The 19,650-nt window shown below is 39.3% G+C and overlaps 2 protein-coding genes across 3 annotated transcripts; both read left to right on the top strand.

Annotated features, from left to right (window-relative positions):
• Nucleotides 1-6,348: 6,348 nt before the first annotated feature.
• On the top strand, nt 6,349-9,374 carry LOC143876105 (uncharacterized). Of its 2 annotated transcripts, none has more exons than XM_077377750.1 (8): nt 6,349-6,487; nt 7,444-7,617; nt 7,704-7,881; nt 8,101-8,187; nt 8,269-8,349; nt 8,431-8,517; nt 8,599-8,889; nt 8,970-9,374. In XM_077377750.1, exons 3-8 carry the CDS (start codon nt 7,812-7,814, stop codon nt 9,236-9,238), a joined length of 885 nt encoding a protein of 294 aa, XP_077233865.1. In that variant the 5' UTR covers nt 6,349-6,487; nt 7,444-7,617; nt 7,704-7,811; the 3' UTR covers nt 9,239-9,374. The 2 variants fall into 2 exon arrangements, with proteins under 2 accessions (XP_077233865.1, XP_077233872.1); XM_077377757.1 differs by having other exon boundaries at nt 8,988-9,374.
• Nucleotides 9,375-14,038: 4,664 nt separating this feature from the next.
• Nucleotides 14,039-14,551, top strand: LOC143892506 (putative mitochondrial protein AtMg00860). Its single transcript, XM_077397168.1, has one exon. The coding sequence runs from the start codon at nt 14,039-14,041 to the stop codon at nt 14,549-14,551; it is 513 nt and encodes a 170-aa protein (XP_077253283.1).
• The last annotated feature ends 5,099 nt before the right edge of the window (nt 14,552-19,650 follow it).

Raw genomic sequence — 19,650 nt, forward strand, 5'->3', positions numbered from 1 at the left:
TGAGATCTACACCTAATCCAACGGTGGATCTCGCATATTCTAACATGCCCCCTCAAACGTATATGGATTGAAAATCAATATACGTTTGATTACAATAAAAATCCTCAATATGAAAAATAAAAACCTCCACTTGAAATTCCCATAGGAAAATAGAATCCTATGATTTGAGCACACTGACGAATTTTGATGATGAATATCCCTTGATGTTATAATATCCTGATGTTGTTGATGAAACGCCGCTTGTTGATATGCCGCCAAGAGGGCTTATAAAAGCCAATGGATTATAGATCCTAGAGAAGACTCAAGCCTCGATGGGCGAGTAATAATGAGTCACTACGGACCAATGCCGGAATGGACAAGAAATTGTGGGTCACTATGGACCGATGCCGGAATGGGCAAGAAAAGGGTGGGTCACTATGGACCGATGCCGGAATGGGCAAGAAATGATGGGTCACTATGGACCGATGCCAGAATTGGCAAGAAAATGGTCACTATGGATCAATGCCAGAATGGGCAAGATTGCTGGAATGGGCAAGAAATGGGTCACTATGAACCAATGCCGAAATGGGTCCTTATGGACCAATGCCGGAATGGGCAAGAAATGGGTCACGATGGACCAATGTCGAACCATGGACAAATGCCTGAATGGGCAACAAAGAAGAGAAAAAAAGAAGAAGAGATTGGTGGGAATTAATGTCTTGCGCGGCAAATATGAAACTTTGCAAAAGAAAAATTGGGACATTGGAAGGAATTTTTTTTTTTATTTTTTATCAAGAGGATGTGTGCATATCAAATATGGTGGTATGCATTTTTCGCATATGATAAGGCAAGAGGGAAGTAGAAAAAGAAAAGGAATTGGAATAGGTGCCACCATCAAAATCATATGGATTGGAAAAAGGTAAATGATAAGGGAAGGAGGTGCCATCACCAAATCAAGGTTTATTGTATAAAAGCTGTGAGGGAAAACACCAGCTGTCAAACCCACTCATTTCTGTGGGAAGTTGCAGATTCTTTTTAGCATCTAAATGATTTCCATCCCTTCTCTTTTCACATGCCTCATATCATCATTTCTCAAAAAAATAAAAAATTTGAGGGTTTGCAACGATGGTGGCGGGGAAAGATGGACTTGAAGGAAGAGATCATGCCATGAGAGGCAGTCCTATCAATTGTTTTCTCCCCATTTTTTTTTTTAGCAACACTTGGCCCTCTACGACAGAGAATTGGTGGGCATGCTCTTCTGGGTTTGGGATTCAAAGAAGAATTGTTGAGGTCAACAAGGGCTGATGGTGTTTTGGGGTGCAGGATAAAATAAGGAAAAAAAGCAATGGTTGCATTAAAGTTAAAAGAAAAATCAATGAGATCAAACGAGACTGGGTGGACGGCCGACGGCTATAGTGACCGTCCGCCGGAGAACGAAATCAACACTGTTGTGGTCAGGCCCGGATTGGATCTTCTTGCTTTGATACCATGAAGAATTTTAGAATATTTCACTAATTCTTGGATGATTTACTATAGAGCTCAAGGTGTGCTTATACTGAGCACATACATGATAAACATAGAAAGAGATCAAGCAGACAATGTAAAGAGATAATGATGGAATCTTCTAATCTAATCTACTTACTAATTAAATTTAGGTGCCTATTCTAATGGGTTTCCTCACTAACCAACTTGCCTAATCTCCCACAAGAAGATCTAACGGTGAGATCTACACCTAATCCAACGGTGGATCTCACATATTCTAACAGGATTTAGGTAGTTTTTTGGGAGGGTACGAGCTTTTGAAACGTTTTGGGAGGGAATTTAGGGTCTAGTTCTTGCTTGTTCTTGTTGGAGTTTCTTGGGAAATTCTTCATGGAGAATAGAGGGAGCCTTGAAATTGTGTAGGTCTTCTTCTGTTCTTTCCACTCTACTAGTGAAGTTCATAGTAGAAATGAAGCAAATTCCCTTTCTTTCTCATTAAATATATCATTCCCTGTCATTTTTCTGCTTGTTCTTGAATTTTTCTCCATGAAATATCATGTATATCTGCGGTAATTTTCTGGTGTGAAAACTCTTTCGCTGCCACTCTCTAGATCCACATCAAGAGCACAGCAGCAGAGATCTCTCAATCTTTGCCGTTCTTGGAAGGCAGATCTGTAGAGAAGTGAAGCAATTTGGTGGAGAGAGCTCAAGAATCAATTAATGGTGATGGTGAAGTATGTGTCAAACAAAAAAAAAATCGCAGTAAAGATCCAATTTAAGTAACTCTTCGTCCGGGTACTTTCTTTGATATCATTTGGTAAAGATCCAATTGAAGCTTCATTCTCTGCTTAACAAATCTCTGAGAGTTGTTAAAAAAACTGAGTTCTGGATCTGGAATTTCTGAAACTATCCATCGGATGATTCGGATCTGAAACTCATTATTATTGTCAATCTGGATGGATTCAATATGTTTTACGATTATACACTCAAAGCTTGTTGAAACTACTCGATTTAAGAGGGAGAAGGATGAGAGGTTGTATTCTTAATTCTGAACACCTGATACTAGATTCTAGATCAAGGAGAGTTTCGAGCTTGTAATTCAAGCCCTTCTTGGTTATTTTTACCAAAACCTTGACTCTGTACAAGGATCTATCATCACTGTAACAGAGCTTGAATGTCCTTTCGTTCAACTCATTTGTTCGATTAAGGTTTCTTTGAAAGAGGCAAATTGAAGTTGAAAAGATCCGGTTGTTGTTTGTGCCATAATTTTACTTCATTTGAAGAATCTTTTGATATGCTTTGGCCTTGGAATGTTGATGCTGGCCAGAAATTCCAATTCATCCCAGGTTTAAAGATTTTCAAGTGAAGAAATAGTGCTCCACACAAAATTCTCCACTTAGATTACCACGGTTCAGTTCTGGATAGTCTTTAAGCAGCTCGGTGGTGTTCTACTAGTTGCCAAACAGTCATAAATCAAGGTTCTGTTTCACGTATGGGAAGCTGAGGAGAAAATTTTCAGCTGCCATACAATTTCATTGAGAAAAAAATCGTGATCCAGGTGCTATGTTGGAGCAGAAGTTTACTCTTGTATATTTCGGATGTCCATGCTTGTTGAAAACAGATGTGTGAATTAGTTGCTACAAGTGTCATAATACTTTGGTGGACACTTGTCACTACTTTCATCATGATGAGTTAGTGGGCAAACATAGAATTGGGTTAGTGTGCTTTATCCTATGTGAAGAATGGTTGCTCATTAAACATTGAATACCGTGCCAATGAAAGTATTTAGAACTTGACTATCTGGAGTTGAAATATAGGGAAGTGATCGAATGCGTTAGAGGTTCTTTCTTTGTCCCAGCTTGGCATTTCTCCTTGCCGTCCAAGGATTCAAAAGGATTGCTGGATTCTATGGAAGAGACCCCATAAAGGAACTCTTAAGCTCAACATAGATGGAGCTTCGAAGGGGAACCCTGGAGAAGGAGAGGGAGGAGGAGTTATTCGAAATGAAAAATCAACGGTTATCTTAGCTTTCTTTCTTTACTACGAGAAAGGCACTAACATGGTTGCGGAAACTCGTGCGCTCTTGGACGGGCTCCGCTGTTGCAAGGCCTTTAATATGAGCAAGATGATCGTGGAATCAGATAGCAAAGTTCTAATCGATCTCATCGACGGGAAAGGGCAAATCCTGAGCAATCCAATATCTCTGGAAAGAGATTCAACCACTCCTTTGCATTTTGTCTTCCACTTGCAATCCCCAATTCAGAGAGGGAAACTCAGTTGCAGATGCGGTTGCAAACTTCGGCTGCTCATCAAGATCCAATTTGTTCTATCCCTCCTGGGCCTCCATGCCTCGCCTGGCAAGAGGGGCAGCAAGATGTGATGCACTTGGCCTTCCCAACATCAGAAGCAAGATCAACTAAGGGCACTCTTCCTTATAAGCATTGAAGGTTGTCTTTTTCTTATGCAAGCCTCTCCTAGGCTTCTTGGACTAAGGATCGGGAGAGTGTCAGACACACACGTAAAAAAATAGTCACTAGTTGCCAAACAGTCATAAATCAAGGTTCTGGTTCACGTACATTGCTACATTGGGAGGCTGAGGAGAAAATTTTCAGCTTTCATTGAGAAAAAAATCGTGATCCAGGTGCTATGTTGGAGCAGAAGTTTACTCTTGTATATTTGGGAAGTCCAAGCTTCTGATGTGTGAATTAGTTGCTACAAGTGTCATAATACTTTGGACACTTGTCACTACTTTCATCATGATGAGTTAGTGGGCAAACATAGAATTGGGTTAGTGTGCTTTATCCTATGTGAAGAATGGTTGCTCATGGTGGCTACGGAGCTGGTCATCCGAAAAGCACTTTTGGGCCTATTTTTTGACGTGCCACCTTAGGTTTAGGAAAATCAACAAAATTGCTAGCTTCAACCTGTAAATTTGCCGCTTGAAGTTACGCGGATTGTCATTCGTTAGTCTCCATTACTAACCTCTCCAATCTTTTTTCCGGGATACCTCCATGGATCCCGATCAATCTCCGGCATAGCTTCGCTAGGGTCAGGTGAAATCTGATGGCAGAGGTAGGTCAAGAAGGGGATTGCATCTCTCAGGAAGAGAAAGGTGAAGACGGGGATTGCATCCCTCTGGATGTTGGGGATCATCAACAGGTAACATTTACAAACTTTATCCGGTTTAAATTGAACAACGAGAAAGATCTTAGTGACAAATTTCTTGTGCTCTGAAATCTTGCAAAGACTAGCAATACAGATGAGGTTTTCTCTCTTCGCACAAAAATGGCGATCCTAAAAGATCTAGAGGCTGAACTCGCAAAATCTCCAAACTCCATTGGAGGTGGAAATTTCTTGGAACCGTCCCCGTCTCAAGAATCCAGCTCCTCATCAATTGAGAGGTCTGCCAGTAAAAACCAGATACCCCAAACCAGTAACCTTGAAGTAAGACACTCTCCAGTTGAGAATGATAGAGCATCCCTATCTAGAGAAACCTCAGTTAAGGATGCTAGGGAAAACGAAGGCAACGACAATGTTTCTGAGATTAAATTAGGCACTGAAAAAGGGTTCTGTTTTTTCTGGTTTTGCTTCATCTCCTCCCGTCTGTTCCTTCCGTGTTAATATCTACGGTAATCTACGGTAATCTCATTTATTCAAAACATGTGTTAATATCAATACCAGATCAAAACCATTCTACGGTAATCTCATTTATTCAAAACATGTGTTAATATCTCTCAAAAGCAGTTTTTACACAAATGCTTGATCCTGATTTTTCTAAAGAAAAGCCCGCTAGAATAATTTATTAGAGATAACTTATGTGTGCTCCCAAGAAAATATTGGCCAGACCAAGAATCAAGTTCGAAATAATTCTGTTATTTTACATTTTTACCTATCAAGATTTGCGGAAACATTAATAACATGTCAATGAATTCAAAGATTTAAAAAAAAAACTGTGTGAATTTTTCAATCTTATTGTACGTAATAGGGAGGCCGGAGATTTGCATTTCCTCTAAGCTATATGACATCCATTCTTCATATTATGCTTTTTTTATTTTGTTACTGTGCAGGAAGTCTTGCTGGTGAAAGCTCTATTGGATCAAAATGCATTGGTTCAGGATGGGAAGATACGAAATGCCCATATATCTCTGAGGAGAATGTCATCATCCCTTATGACATGTCTGGAACATCAGTTTTTGGTTCGAGTCCAGTACTCCCTTATTCACTGATACCAAACACAGAATCTTTAAGAAAAATCTGGGATCCCATTAATCTAAACACTTCACAAGATAGATTCGTTACAAATCTTGATTCATCTCCATCATATTCTTCTGTGGTCCAAGGCTTAGGGCCAATGTCAAAAAATGCAAATTGTGGTGATCAACCCGTAGATTCCAGCAATGTCAGTGGGGATTGTGCGAACCCTGGCAGAGTTGGTGGTACTGGCATGAAAAGAAAGGATCATAGTTTTGTAGATTCCACTCTGACAAAAAAAGATTTGTCCTTAAACCACAAATCAGTCTCCGGAGATCACTCGGGTCAGTCTCCAATGGAAAAATCTAAACTTAAAATCCCCACCTTGAGCATTCTTAATGCCTTTCTGCAGAGTTCTTCTCAGACATTTGATGAATATAACCCGGCTGTGGATTCACCTTGTTGGAAAGGAGCCTCAGCTTCTCAGAATCCTTCATTTGGATTTGAGCAAGCTGTTGAAAATAATGGAGTTAGTGTTTCCACTGAGTTTACTGAACATAATGGAGCATCTGATATTTCAAGTGACCATTCACTTCCAAACAATAATGCGTGTTTGCTGGTTAAGACAATTCATCATCTCTCAGAATTGCACCTTTGCAGTAATTATAGTAAGGTAAATTCATTGAAAGAACAGGACTATGATGTTCTTCGGCTTGTAATTGGAAATCTTTATGCATGTGTCGCCAAGAAGGTCGGGTTAATGAGAGCGATGCCCGGATCATTTCCTGAGTTGGGCAGTTCTTATTCTTTTAGGAAGCCAACTGATCTTCACAAGGTATGATATTTTGCCTCTAAACACATCATGTATCCTGATTTTTTTTTTGGGTAGCGCTCTTCAAGTTACTGCTAGCATCCTTAAATTGAATTGAGATGAGATGTAAGAAGAAAATTTGTGCCTTTCTAATTTGAAACTGAAAAATGTAGTTAATTTCAAGATATGGTTTAGCTTTATTGAAGAGTTACATGGGCCATGCGTCTAAATTCCAGTTGTGAAGCTCTTTAGAAAAATGGCAACCTGTTAAATAAAGATAGGGGTGATTTATGTATCTATTCGGATTCTTTTTACATTTTACATGTCGTGATTCCTATTGATGCCCTATTTTCAATTTCTGATGGACTAAAAGCCACCCTTTATTCAGGTAAAGGCCAATAATACGCTTGACTCTTTCAAAGTGAAATTTAAATTTTCTAAACATCTTGTGATACATTAGCAATTTTTTTAATAAAAAGTTTTACTGTTTTTGAGAAATAATGGATTTTTTTTGTTTATGAAATGTTGTGGCATCTTTCTGTGCATGCCTTGTCATTCTAATGTTGATGGTATTGTTAGGCCTACAGTATATTTTTTTGCAGGAGACCTTTTGAATCAGTTAATTACGTGATTACAATATATACATGCCATCGTCGGTAAAGTAAGTTTTGTCAGCAGTGTATTATCCCACTTTTTCCTTCTCTCAAGTATTTTGTTTGGTGGCTGTGATGATGAGACATTTTCATGATACTATTTTGTCTCAAGAATCCATCTCAAAATGGTGCAAGGTTTTCAAATTGCATTGCTTTTATCTGCATTTTTTCAAGATTCGTCTCACATGCTCCATGTATTGGTGTACCTTTAACTCATTGCATTTCACTTCGTTCTTCTTTGGCATGTTATCACATTTTACTTTTAACATGTTATTTTGACATTTTACTTTAACATGTTATTTTGAGACTGAAAAGTTTTTTCTCTAGGGATCTGCTTCTGGCAGGTCTTTGGTTCTGGGAATAGAGGCTGATGATGATTTGAGTCAACATATCGAGGAAAAGTTGTGTTCTAGTATGTCTAGTAAGAAAGAAAATCGGTCCCATGATTTTGTTTCTGCAAGTGCTGATATGGATCTGCAGAAAGATAATGGGATTACACAGGTATGATTTGGACTTCTCTGCATATAACCTACTCTGGCTAGTTCCTTGTTCATTCATCAAATTTATATGGACACTCTAACCTACAGGCTGTAAAGAAGGTTATGAAGGAAAATATGAGTGATGAGGGAGAGAATCATCCTCGAACTCTATTATAAAAGAATTTATGGATCGAGTCAGAAGCAGCACTATCTTCCATGAAGTATGAACTCGAACTTGCCAAGATGAAGATTGAGATGGAGAAAATCGAGCAGGATCCGGCACAAGGTGAACTATTTGTGGCCTGTTGGCTTGAGATTATGACAACCGATTACAAGTCCAAAACCTATTATTGGACTGGAAATTATATTTAAATTTGAGTCCACCAATAGGTTTCGGGCTGACAATCAGTTGTCATAATCTGAAACAAACAGGGCCTTAATGTATCTTTCTATGCTCTCTTTGGATTTTACTTAAACACTTGGTGAACTTTTGGTATGGCTACAGATTTGCGCGCCTCGTCCAATGCAGCTGGGAAGTCTATATATGTGGAGAAATTCAATTTGAAGGAAACCAAGCAGGATCAGGCACAAGGTGAACTATTTGATGCATCTTTATCTGCCCTCTTTTGATTTTACTTGAAACATTTAGTGAACTCATTTGGTATGGCTACAGATTCCTCATCCAATGCAGCTGGGAAGTCTATATATGTGGAGAAATTTGATTTGAAGGAAACCAAGCAGGATCAGGCACAAGGTGAACTATTTGATGCATCTTTCTCTACCCTCTTTTGATTTTACTTGAAACATTTTGTGAACTCATTTGGTACGGCTGCAGATTCACATGCCTCGTCCAATGCAGCTGGGAATTCTATAGATGTGGAGAAATTCGATTTGAAGGAAACCAAGCAGGACCAGACACAATGTGAACTATTTGATGCATCTTTCTCTGCCTTCTTTTGATTTTACTTGAAACATTTTGTGAACTCATTTGGTATGGCTACAGATTCGTACACCTCGTCCAATGCAGTGGGGAATTCTTTATATGTGGAGAAATTCGATTTGAAAAAATTTGATGACATCAATATGGGTGACATATTGGTAACAAATTCTGAAGAGAGATCAACTGAGAATTTTCCCACCCCAGCCCCAAGTGCTGATGTTACTCAGTGCTGTTGCATGAAACTCGAGGACATGAATCAATCAAGTATATATGATCAGATAGCAGACGATATGGATTCAATTATGGCGAGTTTGCAAGTGAAAATGAACAGGACCAAGCACGATCAGACACAAGGTGAACTATTTAATGTATCTCCTCTCCTCTCCTCTGATTTTACTTAATACATTTAGCGAACTTATTTGTTATATCTACAGATTCGCACGCTTTATCAGATGCAGCTGGGAAGTCTACACATATGGAGAAGTTCAACTTGAAGGAATTTGGTGGCGTCAATATGGGTGATAATTCAGCACCCAATGATGAAGAGCGATCAACTGAGAATTTTTCCACCACCCAAGGTGATGATGTTACTCAGCGTGTTTCCGAGAAACTCGAGGACGTGAATCAATCAAGTATGAAGGATCAGACAAAAGACATTGAGGCTTCAGTTGTCAAATCACTCATTTTGATGTCATCAAGCTAATTTCCTTAGTTGCTCAAATACCCATGATAGATTTGTAAGCATTTCGAAAAAATTGACCCAGACGATTGTAGCATTCACAGTCTATTTTTCTAAATGGGCCTGAGAAATATTCTATAGTTATGGTGTTTCCGGTCGACCACTTGGACTTTTTTCCATGTATGATGAAAAGGTTTATTGCTCTCTATAGAACTATTAGAAGGCAGATTAGAACTTGAAAGCGACTCCTCTAGCAGTCTCTCGTAGGCTAAAAGGATCAGGGACAGTCTGTGGAGACTCACTAATCTCATGTAATAAAACAGTATGTGTGTCTCTTTTTTCACTCATTCTTAGAAGCGCGAACGATTTAGATTTGGCTGATCGTCTATCCAAATCAAGAGCTTCTAGCAACTCATTTTATTATGTTGGAAAATTCTTGTGATGTAAAAAGAAGGGAAATGATAAATGTGTCCCTTTTCATTACTTGGGACACCCAGCTACGGTGTATCTATGACTGCAAATCGGCTGATGTACTTCACATTTGAAGGAGTGAACGACCTGATTGCCACGTACAGTGCAGCTGGGTGTCCCAAGTGATGAAAAGGGGTGCATTTATCATTTCCCAAAAAGAACTTGTCTTTTAATTTGTGAACGTCTCCTTTTTTAATTTTTTGAAGAAATTTGCAAATATTTAATGCACAAATGTTTGGGAAACTGCTGAATTGGGTAACCGTAACAAATAATCACAGTGACATCACAGCATAAAATTTCATTTCCCTAATGTCATGCATCAAACTACCTAGGCTTGCTACTTCACCTTATGCAGTCTTTATGGTGTCAGTTTCTCACAAGTCATTCTATGAGGTGGCACCAAAAGCATCCCCTTACATGTGTATCGACACTAAAACAAAACTGTAGTAGATATCAATCCATGTACCGGTATTGCCAGTGCAGTAGATGCCTCCAGAAACTAATGTCAGTACTGATAGAAATGGGTGAATAATGGCTTGTGATAGAAGGGTCCCTATTCCATTCGGTAGTAAAAGCTTTGTTTGCTCAGAGTTAAGATAAGCATAAGGGATAACTGGGCTTGAAGGAAGACTCTTAACTAAACAACAAAAATAGGTCTCCTTGCAATAATTCGTGGAAAGACCATGCAAAAGACAGAGAGAGCAAGAAATAAGAGAAAAGTACGGAATGTGGCTGGTGTTTGGAGTAATTACGGATTGTGGGCACCTTTTAAAACAAGAACAAAAAACGGGGTAATCTTCAAAATCGGGTCGGAAAAAGACCCTGATCCCCTTCTGACATCGACAGAAACGTCATTCAACTTCATTTTTCATTACTGCCTATTAAATTGGCACGCTTCACGAGGCTTCTTTTGGTTCGTATGAATGCATATTTGAACCGAAAGAACCTTGGGTTCGTGTCGGAAATATAGAGACGGATGGATGTTTGACATGTGTTGAAAAACTTTTTGGAATGCTGACAATCCAAAGTCAATCATTATCTTTTCTCACTTCTCTTTTGGTTTAGAACGGTAACATTATTGAATACGTCTATTTTGGCTTTAGGTTCGTTTCTATCTTTTCACTTCTCTTTTGGTCTTCACTTCTGTTTTGGTTTATTCAGTAACGTTATTGAATACGCCTCTTTTGGCTTAGAACGACGACTTTATTGAATATTTTATTATTTCTCACGTATCTTTTGGTTGAGAACGCCGCCGGATTTAGGAGTACGCCGACAGAAATAGGATGTACGCCGGCGGAAATAAAGGGGTACGCCGGCGGAAAACGTAAATAATGGGTAAGTCGGCGTAAATAATGAGGACCAAAAGAGAAGGGAAAAGATTCTAAGCCAAAAGAGAAATAGGGTGTACGCCGGCGGAATTCATGGGTACGCCGATGGAAATAATGGGGTACGCCAGCGGAAGCGTAAATAATGGGGTAAGCCGGCGTAAATAATGAGGACAAAAAGAGAAGGGAAAAGATTCTAAGCCAAAAGAGAAATAGGGTGTACGTTGGCGGAATTCATGGGTACGCCGGCGGAAATAATGGGGTACGCCGGCGTAAATAATGAGGACCAAAAGGGAAGGGAAAAGATTCTAAGCCAAAAGAGAAAGAATGGGTACGGCGGAGAAAATAATGGAGTACGCCGACGGAAAGCGTAAATAATGGGGTAAGCCGGCGTAAATAATGAGGACCAAAAGAGAACGAAAAAGATTCTAAGCCAAAAGAGAATTAATGAGTACCTTGGCAGAAATAACGGGTACGCTGGCGTAAATAATGGGGTACGCCTGCGAAAATAGGGTGTAAGCGGAAATAGGGTGTACGCCGGCGGAATACATGGGTACACCGGCGTAATTAATGGGGAAGCCGGCGTTAAATAATGGGGTAAGCTGGCGTTAAAAATGATGACCAAAAGAGAAGGGAAAATATTCTAAGCTAAAAGAGATGTATTCAATAACGTTACCGTTCTAAGCCAAAAGAGAAGTGAGAAAAGATAACGCTGCTCACTAAAGTATTCAATAACGTAAGCATTCCAAAAAGTTTAAGTTTTCCAACATGTGTCAAGTATCCATCCGTCTCTAGTTATTTCCGATGGCAATGACAGAAACGAACCCAAGGTTCTTTCGGTTCAAATATCCATTCAAACGAACAAAAAGAATCCTCGTGAAGCGTGCCAATTTAATAAGTAGTAATGAAAAAGGAGGACTTTGTTGATGTCAGAAGGGTATCAGGGTCTTTTGAACACCCAATTTTGAAGATTAGCCCTTTTTTGTTCTTGTTTTAAAAGGTACCCGTAATCCGTAATTACTCCAAACATCAGCCCCCCATTCCCTACTTTTCTCAAAAAATAATGATACAAAAGATGCCTCCGTGCAAAGATTAGAGCCATAATAAAGACGAAAAGAAGGTTTGGTACATCACATGGGGGGTTGTGGGCCTGTATTTGGGGCATTTTAGGTATCTCATATAAAGTGAAATCTCGAGTGGGGTGACCAGGGGTGCATTTAATGATAGTCTGAGTGCATTACTACCCTTAGAACCAAAAATGGGAACCCAGGACCTAGCTTTTGGCAACCCAAAACCTAACCTTTTTCACCCTTTCCGGTTATCGAGATGATGCCCCATTATTACCTCTTCCTTTACTCGCATTATTGGTGTATGGGATCAGCTGCCTCTTGCACTGTCGCTGTTATGCCCACAAAAAAACAGACTGATAACGATTACACACGGAGTTTTAGGATCAACGGTAAAAGACAATATTTGGGTCCTACAAAAGGGGGGAACCATGGACATTTAGGGCACGTTTGGTTTGGCTACCATGATTGTTTTTTCCATGATAAATTGGTGTCTCCAAGTGGAGATGAGGGTGAAGTGACCGGGAAAACCTCATGCTATATGTGCCTCCGCCCCTGCCAACACGCACTCTCTGCTGACTGAACCGAACTAGGACGGCTAACTAAGGTACTAGTCGGTCAACCGAGACAGCCGACCGAGTAGGGGTCGGACGGCCGACAAGTTTCTCTGGTGCATGGCTCGGGTTGGCTCCGCCGATTTGGTTTACGACCCTCGGAAGGGCTTTTGGAATCTGTATAAGTCTCACAAACTCCCTAAAAATGTTATTTAGATCCTAATTTGGGGTAATATGAATTTTAGGTGACTTTAGTGGAAAGTTGGAAAACTTTGGTTAAGGTCTTGGGTGTGATAAAACCCTTGATTGGTATTTCAGTGAGAAGACTTGTTCTATTTCTAGTTGTTTTCATCTAATATATGATTTTTATGCAAGTTGAGCATATGCTATGATTATTTTGATTAAACAGTAAGTTTTTGGATTGCAAATAGAATCTTTGTTATGATATATTGAACGATATTTTGGATTGCAAATAGAATCTTTGTTATGATATATTGAACGATATTTCATGACCTGTAGCCTTGTCCACCATTATTTTTCTTTGAAATATTTCCAGTTATGGAATTATCAAATCAAATGTTTATGCCAGTGTTGATGTTGATTAGTCAGAGAAATACAGTGGGACATGGGTGTGTCCGATATTAGTATAAAATAGTAGACATCCCTATGGGATATTCATGGATTCGGATGGATCAGCAGTATACATGTGGAACACTCTAATTTACACAGTGTCTTGGTTGAAGCCACCGTTACATAATCTCTAGCAGTTTTAGCAAGGACAGAGATATCTTGCAGGTTAGCGGGAAGTTATCTTCTGCAAGTTTAGCAGGGATAAGATTTCTCGTAAGTTAGCGAGCAGTTATCCTCCACATATTTAGCGGGGATGAGTTCTCTTACGGGTTAGTGAGGATGTGGTCCGTCACAGGTTTAGTGAGAACAAGATCTCCCATAGGTTTAGTGGGGACTTGGCTTTCTGCGGGTTTAGCGGGGCTGTAAATACCCAAAAAAACTCCCTTTACAAAAATTCGTCCCTCTCTTGTAAAGAGTGCGTTTTTGTCTTTGGGAATTAGATTTGGTTAGGGCTTCCTAAGAAAGCCTATAAGTACATTGCTTCGTGGCTAAAACAAACTTTAAACTTTTTGTTCAGCCCTGGAGAAATAAATTAGAGAAAGAGAGGAAGAAAATCAAGGAGATCGCGATTTCAGAGTCGAAGCCGTGAATTAAGGTGAGATTTATGTCGGTTTTGCGTAAAAATTGCATAAGAATTTAGTAATGAATTTAAATATCCCTAATAAACTAAGAATTTAGTTCTGGAACTTTAAGAATCGAGGGTTGGTTTATGCCCTAAAAGGTTAGATTAATTATGATAAATAAATCTGAGATTTTTGGAGCGTGAAATTGGATGAAATGGATTCCTCTCGTCGATACGAGTCCAACGAATCCAACCACGCGCCAATCAGAACTATAACGAAGAAGTTATGGCCTTTTGAAGTTTTCGGGAGAAGTTTTCGGGACGAATTTGAAATTCTCCCGAAAAACCCAGTCCGAGGCCTTGGGACTTCCAAAAGAAACCTTCGGCATGAGAGTCATTTGAGAGTTGTCTTAGAAACTTTAAGAAAAGAGCAGCTATATGGAGAACTGAAGAAGTGTGAATTCTGGTTCGACTCAATCTCCTTTTTGGGACATATGGTCTCTAAAGACGGAGTATCCGTAGACCCAAAGAAGATTGAGACAGTAATGTTGTGGAATAGACCGAATAATGTTCTTGAAATTCGTAATTTTCTGGGTTTGGCGGGATACTACCGCCATTTTGTTGAAGACTTTTCGCGTATAGCTGCCCCTTTGACCCGTTTGACACGGAAAGAGACAAAATTTGTTTGGTCTGAGGATTGTGAAAAGAGCTTTCAGGAATTGAAGTAATTGTTAGTTTTCGCTCCCATCCTAACTTTGCCTGTTAGCGGAATGGGATTTGGAATTTACAGTGATGCCTCGAAGAAAAGCTTAGGCTGTTTGTTAATGCAGAATGACAAAGTGATTGCGTATGCAGCGCCGGTTGAGACTTTATGAAGAAAACTATCCGACTCATGATTTGGAATTGGCAGCCGTCGTGTTTGCTTTGAAAATTTGAAGGCATTATCTGTATGGAGAACCATGTGAAATCTTTACTGATCATAAGAGTTTGATGTATATATTTACTCAGAAAGAACTTAACATGAGACATAGGCATTGGTTAGAACTATTGAAGGACTACGACTTAACCATAAGCTATCACCCCGGAAAGGCTAACGTGGTAGCTGATGCTCTAAGTTGGAAGTCGTCTGCAAATCTGACAATTTTGATTACTTCTCAGAAGTATATTTTGGAAGACCTCCGAAGATCAGAAATAGAAATTCGTGGTCCAAACTTTGGGGTACTAATGATAGCACTCCAAGTTCGGCCCACATTGCAGGAAAGAATAAGGATAGCTCAGGAATTCGACCCAGAACTTTGTAAAATCAGAAATAACTTAGAAGAAGGATTTGAATCTGAATTCTGAATTCACAATGACGGTACCTTGATGTTTGGTAACCGCATTTGTGTTCCGAATGACTCTGTTTTGAAAAATAAAATTATGAAGGAACCGCACAATTGGCGTTATTCTCTACACCCTGGAGGTACGAAAATGTACAAGTGCTTGAAAGGAAATTTCTGGTGGAATAATATGAAGAGGGAAATAGCTCAGTATGTATCCCAATGCTTAACGTGTCAGGTGATTAAGGCAGAACATCAGAGACCGCCCAGAACACTGCAACCGCTTCCTATCCCAAAATGGAAGTGGGAAGAGATTACGATGGACTTTGTGTCGGCTTTACATCGTACTCCCTCAGGCAATGATTCCGCATGGGTAATTGTAGACGGATTGACAAAGATAACTCACTTTATACCCCTTAGAACCGGCCTGACGCCTAAAAGGTTGGCTAGATTATATGTTGAACAGATAGTTAAATATCATGGTGTGCTTAAAGCCATTGTATTTGATAGAGACACCTGGTTTACATCCTAATTTTGGAATAGCTTACATTCAGCAATATTGTCTTCCCTTAAGTTCAGTACACCATTTTATCCTCAAACAGATGGACAATATGAAAGAACCATCCAAATTTTAGAAGATATGCTCAAGGCTTGTGTAATGGATTTGAAATGATCTTGGGACGATCATCTTCCCTTGATTGAATTCTCTTACAACAATAGTTATCAAGCTAGTATTCAGATGGTACCTTTTGAGGCCCTTTATGGAAGGAGATGTAGATCACTCATATGTTGGGATGATGTAGGTGAAAGAAGACTCTTAGGCCCAGATTTGGTTCAACAAGCCATGGATAAAATTCAGTTGATTAAAGAGTATCTTTGCGCGGCACAAAGCCGACAAAAGAGCCATGCAGATGTCAGACGAAGAGAACTAGAATTTCAGATCGGAGATAAGGTACTTTTGAAAGTATCACCCATCAAGGGAGTGATGTGGTTTGGGGTTAGAGGAAACTCAGCCCGAGATTTGTAGAACCTTATGAAATATTAGAAAAGATTGGAAAAGTGGCTTATCGATTGGCTTTACCTCCATCATTATCTGGAGTACACAATATGTTTCATGTGTCTATGTTACGAAAGTATATTCTGGATCCGAACCATGTGATTGAATTGGAACCTTTGAATTTGAGAGAAGAACTGTCATTTGAAGAGCAACCTACATACATGTCACGCCCCCAAGCCATACACATACACACATAACCACAACACAAGGCTTAACGGTGCGACAATGCCGCACACCTGTAAAGCAAGCTTCACAAGCATACAAGGCTAGCAAAGCAAATATCAAAACCATCTGCAATAGTCTAAATAGCCAAATCTAAATGTCTTACATTAATCCAATAATCAAATCTCAATCACTTTCCAAATCTCTCATCTAACCTATAATCCCATAAAATCAAAGTACGTAATCAAATGACATAGTCTCAATAAATCCTAAACAATACTCACTATCTAACGAATGTAAAAGTACTGGAAAGTAATGATAATCAGAAATCAGAGATCACTTCTGTGCCTCCTCGCCGACTCCACGAGGATCAAACTCTGAAAATGTTAATATAGCCACAGTCAGCTGAAAAGCTCAGTCCATAAAAACGCACTACAAAAGTGGGATCATTGAAGGTTCACAACTGAATAAAAGGTATAAGCCATAAGTGATTAACACAAGCTCAATAAGGAGGGAGCAAAGGTTCATAAGGGCACAAGTCAAGTATCACATCAAAGGTCACAATATTCAAAGGATCACTGAAGGTAATCAATATGGGTACAATACCACCCTGAGGTCATCGGTTTGGTCTAAAAAGCAAGTTATTTTCACCCCGACTGCCCACGGGTCCACAAAGCGAATTATTGCTTACACCGACCGCCCACGGTGTCAGAACTGGTTCTTAGGTTCACATACTTGTCGACAGGGCCAACGTTTATCCCCCATTGGCGGGATCACAGTTCTTATTCACATATAGGCTAATGCCTATGCCCCACTGGCGGGGGTCTTTTCAGAGTTCACATAATCTAAGCCTCTCAATAGGTGTTCAAAGTTCACATAGTTCAAAAGGTGTTCAAGATTCGAAGTGAGTGTCTCACATGAGTTCCATAATGGTTTCATATAATAGAGAGTATACAATATTCCAAAGGTTCATATAGTTAGGAAAACTGATAGGGGTTCCATAAGTCCAAAGTAATGCCTCTAGCATTATATCAAAAAACAAGATTCAATAGAGTTCATTCAAAGAGAGGGGTAAAGCATGCAAGACCCAAGTAAAGATCTGAAATTCTATTCAAAGGTTCATATGTTCAAAAGATGTTAGGAAACTATGATCGAAAGATATGATATCGAATAGTAAATCGCAATACTAAAGTAGTACGAAATTACATACCTTAATATCGAACTGTTTCCCTTTCCATAATCACCTACAATATACCCTTTGGTGCCTCTTCGAGAAAGAATCGGCAAATCGTCCTAGTGTTCTTTTTAGTATTTTGAAATTATCATCCATATAAAGTTTTCACAAACTTTTTGAAACTATTTTTAAAAGAAAAAACGCGTTTCCGGCATATCCGTAGAGTACAAGAGCGTCGAAAACAGACAAGAAACGAAGAAGTTATAAATTTCTGAAGTTTGAACTGCTGGGGGAAAAACTGTCACGCTGGACATTTGGGAACTTTTCCGGACGTCCGGGAAACTTTCAGTTTGCCTGACAGATTTCAGTAGGATGTCTGCCCCCACGCGGACCCAGTTTTTCCCGAAACGCGATTTTTCACTGGTTTTGACACTAAAACGGCCATAACTCATTCGTTTGACATCCAATTCGTGCGTGGTTGGATCCGTTGGACTCGTATTAATAAGAGGAATCCATATAATTAATTTCAGCTAAAAAATTCTCAGATCTAATTACCAAAAATTAATCAAACTTTTTAGGGATCGATCTAAACCCTAATTACAGTTCTAAAATCAAAGTTCCCTTAGGGATCCATTAATTCTTCCCTTAGATCAATCAAACATCAAGTTCTAATTGATTTAAACTTTATCAAAATCCATCAATCTTGTTTTTTAGTTCGTATCAAACGAAGAATACTCAAAGTTCTTTCCCGGATTTGCGGTCGAAGGCTCTACGATTGCTTCTCCGATTTATTGGTCTTGATCTTCTTCTCCTTCAATTGGATTTTCTCTTTCTTTTAGGGCTGTAGAAGAGATTAGGGTTTCTTAATGGTTGTGCAGTTCTCCTTGAGAGGCAATTTATAGGCTTTTTCTAAAGAAGCCATAATTCTAATCTAAGTCAAATGACAAAATTACCCTTGATTCACAAGGGGACGAATTTTTTAGAGGGAGGGATATTTTGGGTATTTACAATACATCCATACAGGGAGATAATATAGAGAAAGAGAGACAAATACGAAAAAGGAGACGACATAAAAGATTTATCGTGGCTCGGTCTTCCACCTTGAAGACCTACTCCACTCCCTAAGTTGGTTCTCCTTGAGATTTTTCTCTTCTAAATCCGACGCCACACAAAGCCCGAGTCGGAGGGCGATGTACAATCACCACCAATGAGGGATAAGACCCTCTTTACAAACCGGATTCGCCTTTCTCAAGGAAGAACTCTCTTTTAGCCTCTTAAAAGGCTCGATATAACAATGATAAAGCTCACAAAACTCTCCAAATAATAATACAATGAAAGCCTAATGGAGATTTTTTTCAAGTAGATGTGCAAGTTCAAAGCTCTTTGAAGAAATCAAAATGGGTTTCAAAGTTTAAGCTCAAATGAGATTATAGGTCCAAAAATTATTAAATATTGAAATATTATATCACATATATATAGCCTCATATGATTTATGACCGTTTGGGGGGAAATGGGAAGAAAAAGAGTCAAAATGGTCAAAAAATTAACTAGCCATTTGAGCTCCAACGGCTACTTTTCCGCACACACTCGGTTGCCCATGGAGGGTCGATCAATCGCGCCTGGTGTGCTGACCCTTTTTATTTTTGAATCCCGATGGAACATGATTAACCGGGCCATGGTGGTTGCCATGCTGGATGGATTCTAGAATATCCAGTATCCCATCTACGGTCGACCAGACTTACCCCGGTCGCTCGCCCCAAGCTTTCTGGTCGGGTGCTGGGTTTCCAGCACCATTGCCGCGGTCGCCCAAGTTGCCCATTCGACCGGCCCTGTTTTGAAAACTGGTTTAATTTTGAAAAACCTTAAAGACTTGGGCCATGGTCTTCAGAATTTTGCCCAAGGTTTCAAAATACATTTTGAGACTTGTGAGTGATGTTTTCCATGAAATACAAATGGGTCTCAAGGCTGGTTTTGAAAATAGTTTGAAACACAGTTTGAAATGCAAAATCACTTCGAAAAGATCTCCAATATATTGGATTATCTACTGGTTATTTACATCTTCTATTTTATCAAAATATTTTGTAATATTTTTCTTAATGATAAATTCACAAACCG

The sequence above is a fragment of the Tasmannia lanceolata genome, unplaced genomic scaffold (genome assembly GCF_043159265.1).
Source record: "Tasmannia lanceolata isolate RefF3 unplaced genomic scaffold, GAP_Taslan_0.1 ptg000002l, whole genome shotgun sequence".
NCBI classification, from domain to species: domain Eukaryota; kingdom Viridiplantae; phylum Streptophyta; class Magnoliopsida; order Canellales; family Winteraceae; genus Tasmannia; species Tasmannia lanceolata.

Bases quoted from the DNA above. Each gene is read 5' to 3' on its own strand.
- LOC143876105 (XM_077377750.1), top strand. From the start codon at position 7,812: ATGAAGTATGAACTCGAACTTGCCAAGATGAAGATTGAGATGGAGAAA. The intron at 8,188-8,268 runs GTGAACTATTTG...GTATGGCTACAG, and splicing joins CAAGCAGGATCAGGCACAAG to ATTCCTCATCCAATGCAGCT. The intron at 8,890-8,969 runs GTGAACTATTTA...TTATATCTACAG, and splicing joins CAAGCACGATCAGACACAAG to ATTCGCACGCTTTATCAGAT.
- LOC143892506 (XM_077397168.1), top strand. From the start codon at position 14,039: ATGGATTCCTCTCGTCGATACGAGTCCAACGAATCCAACCACGCGCCA.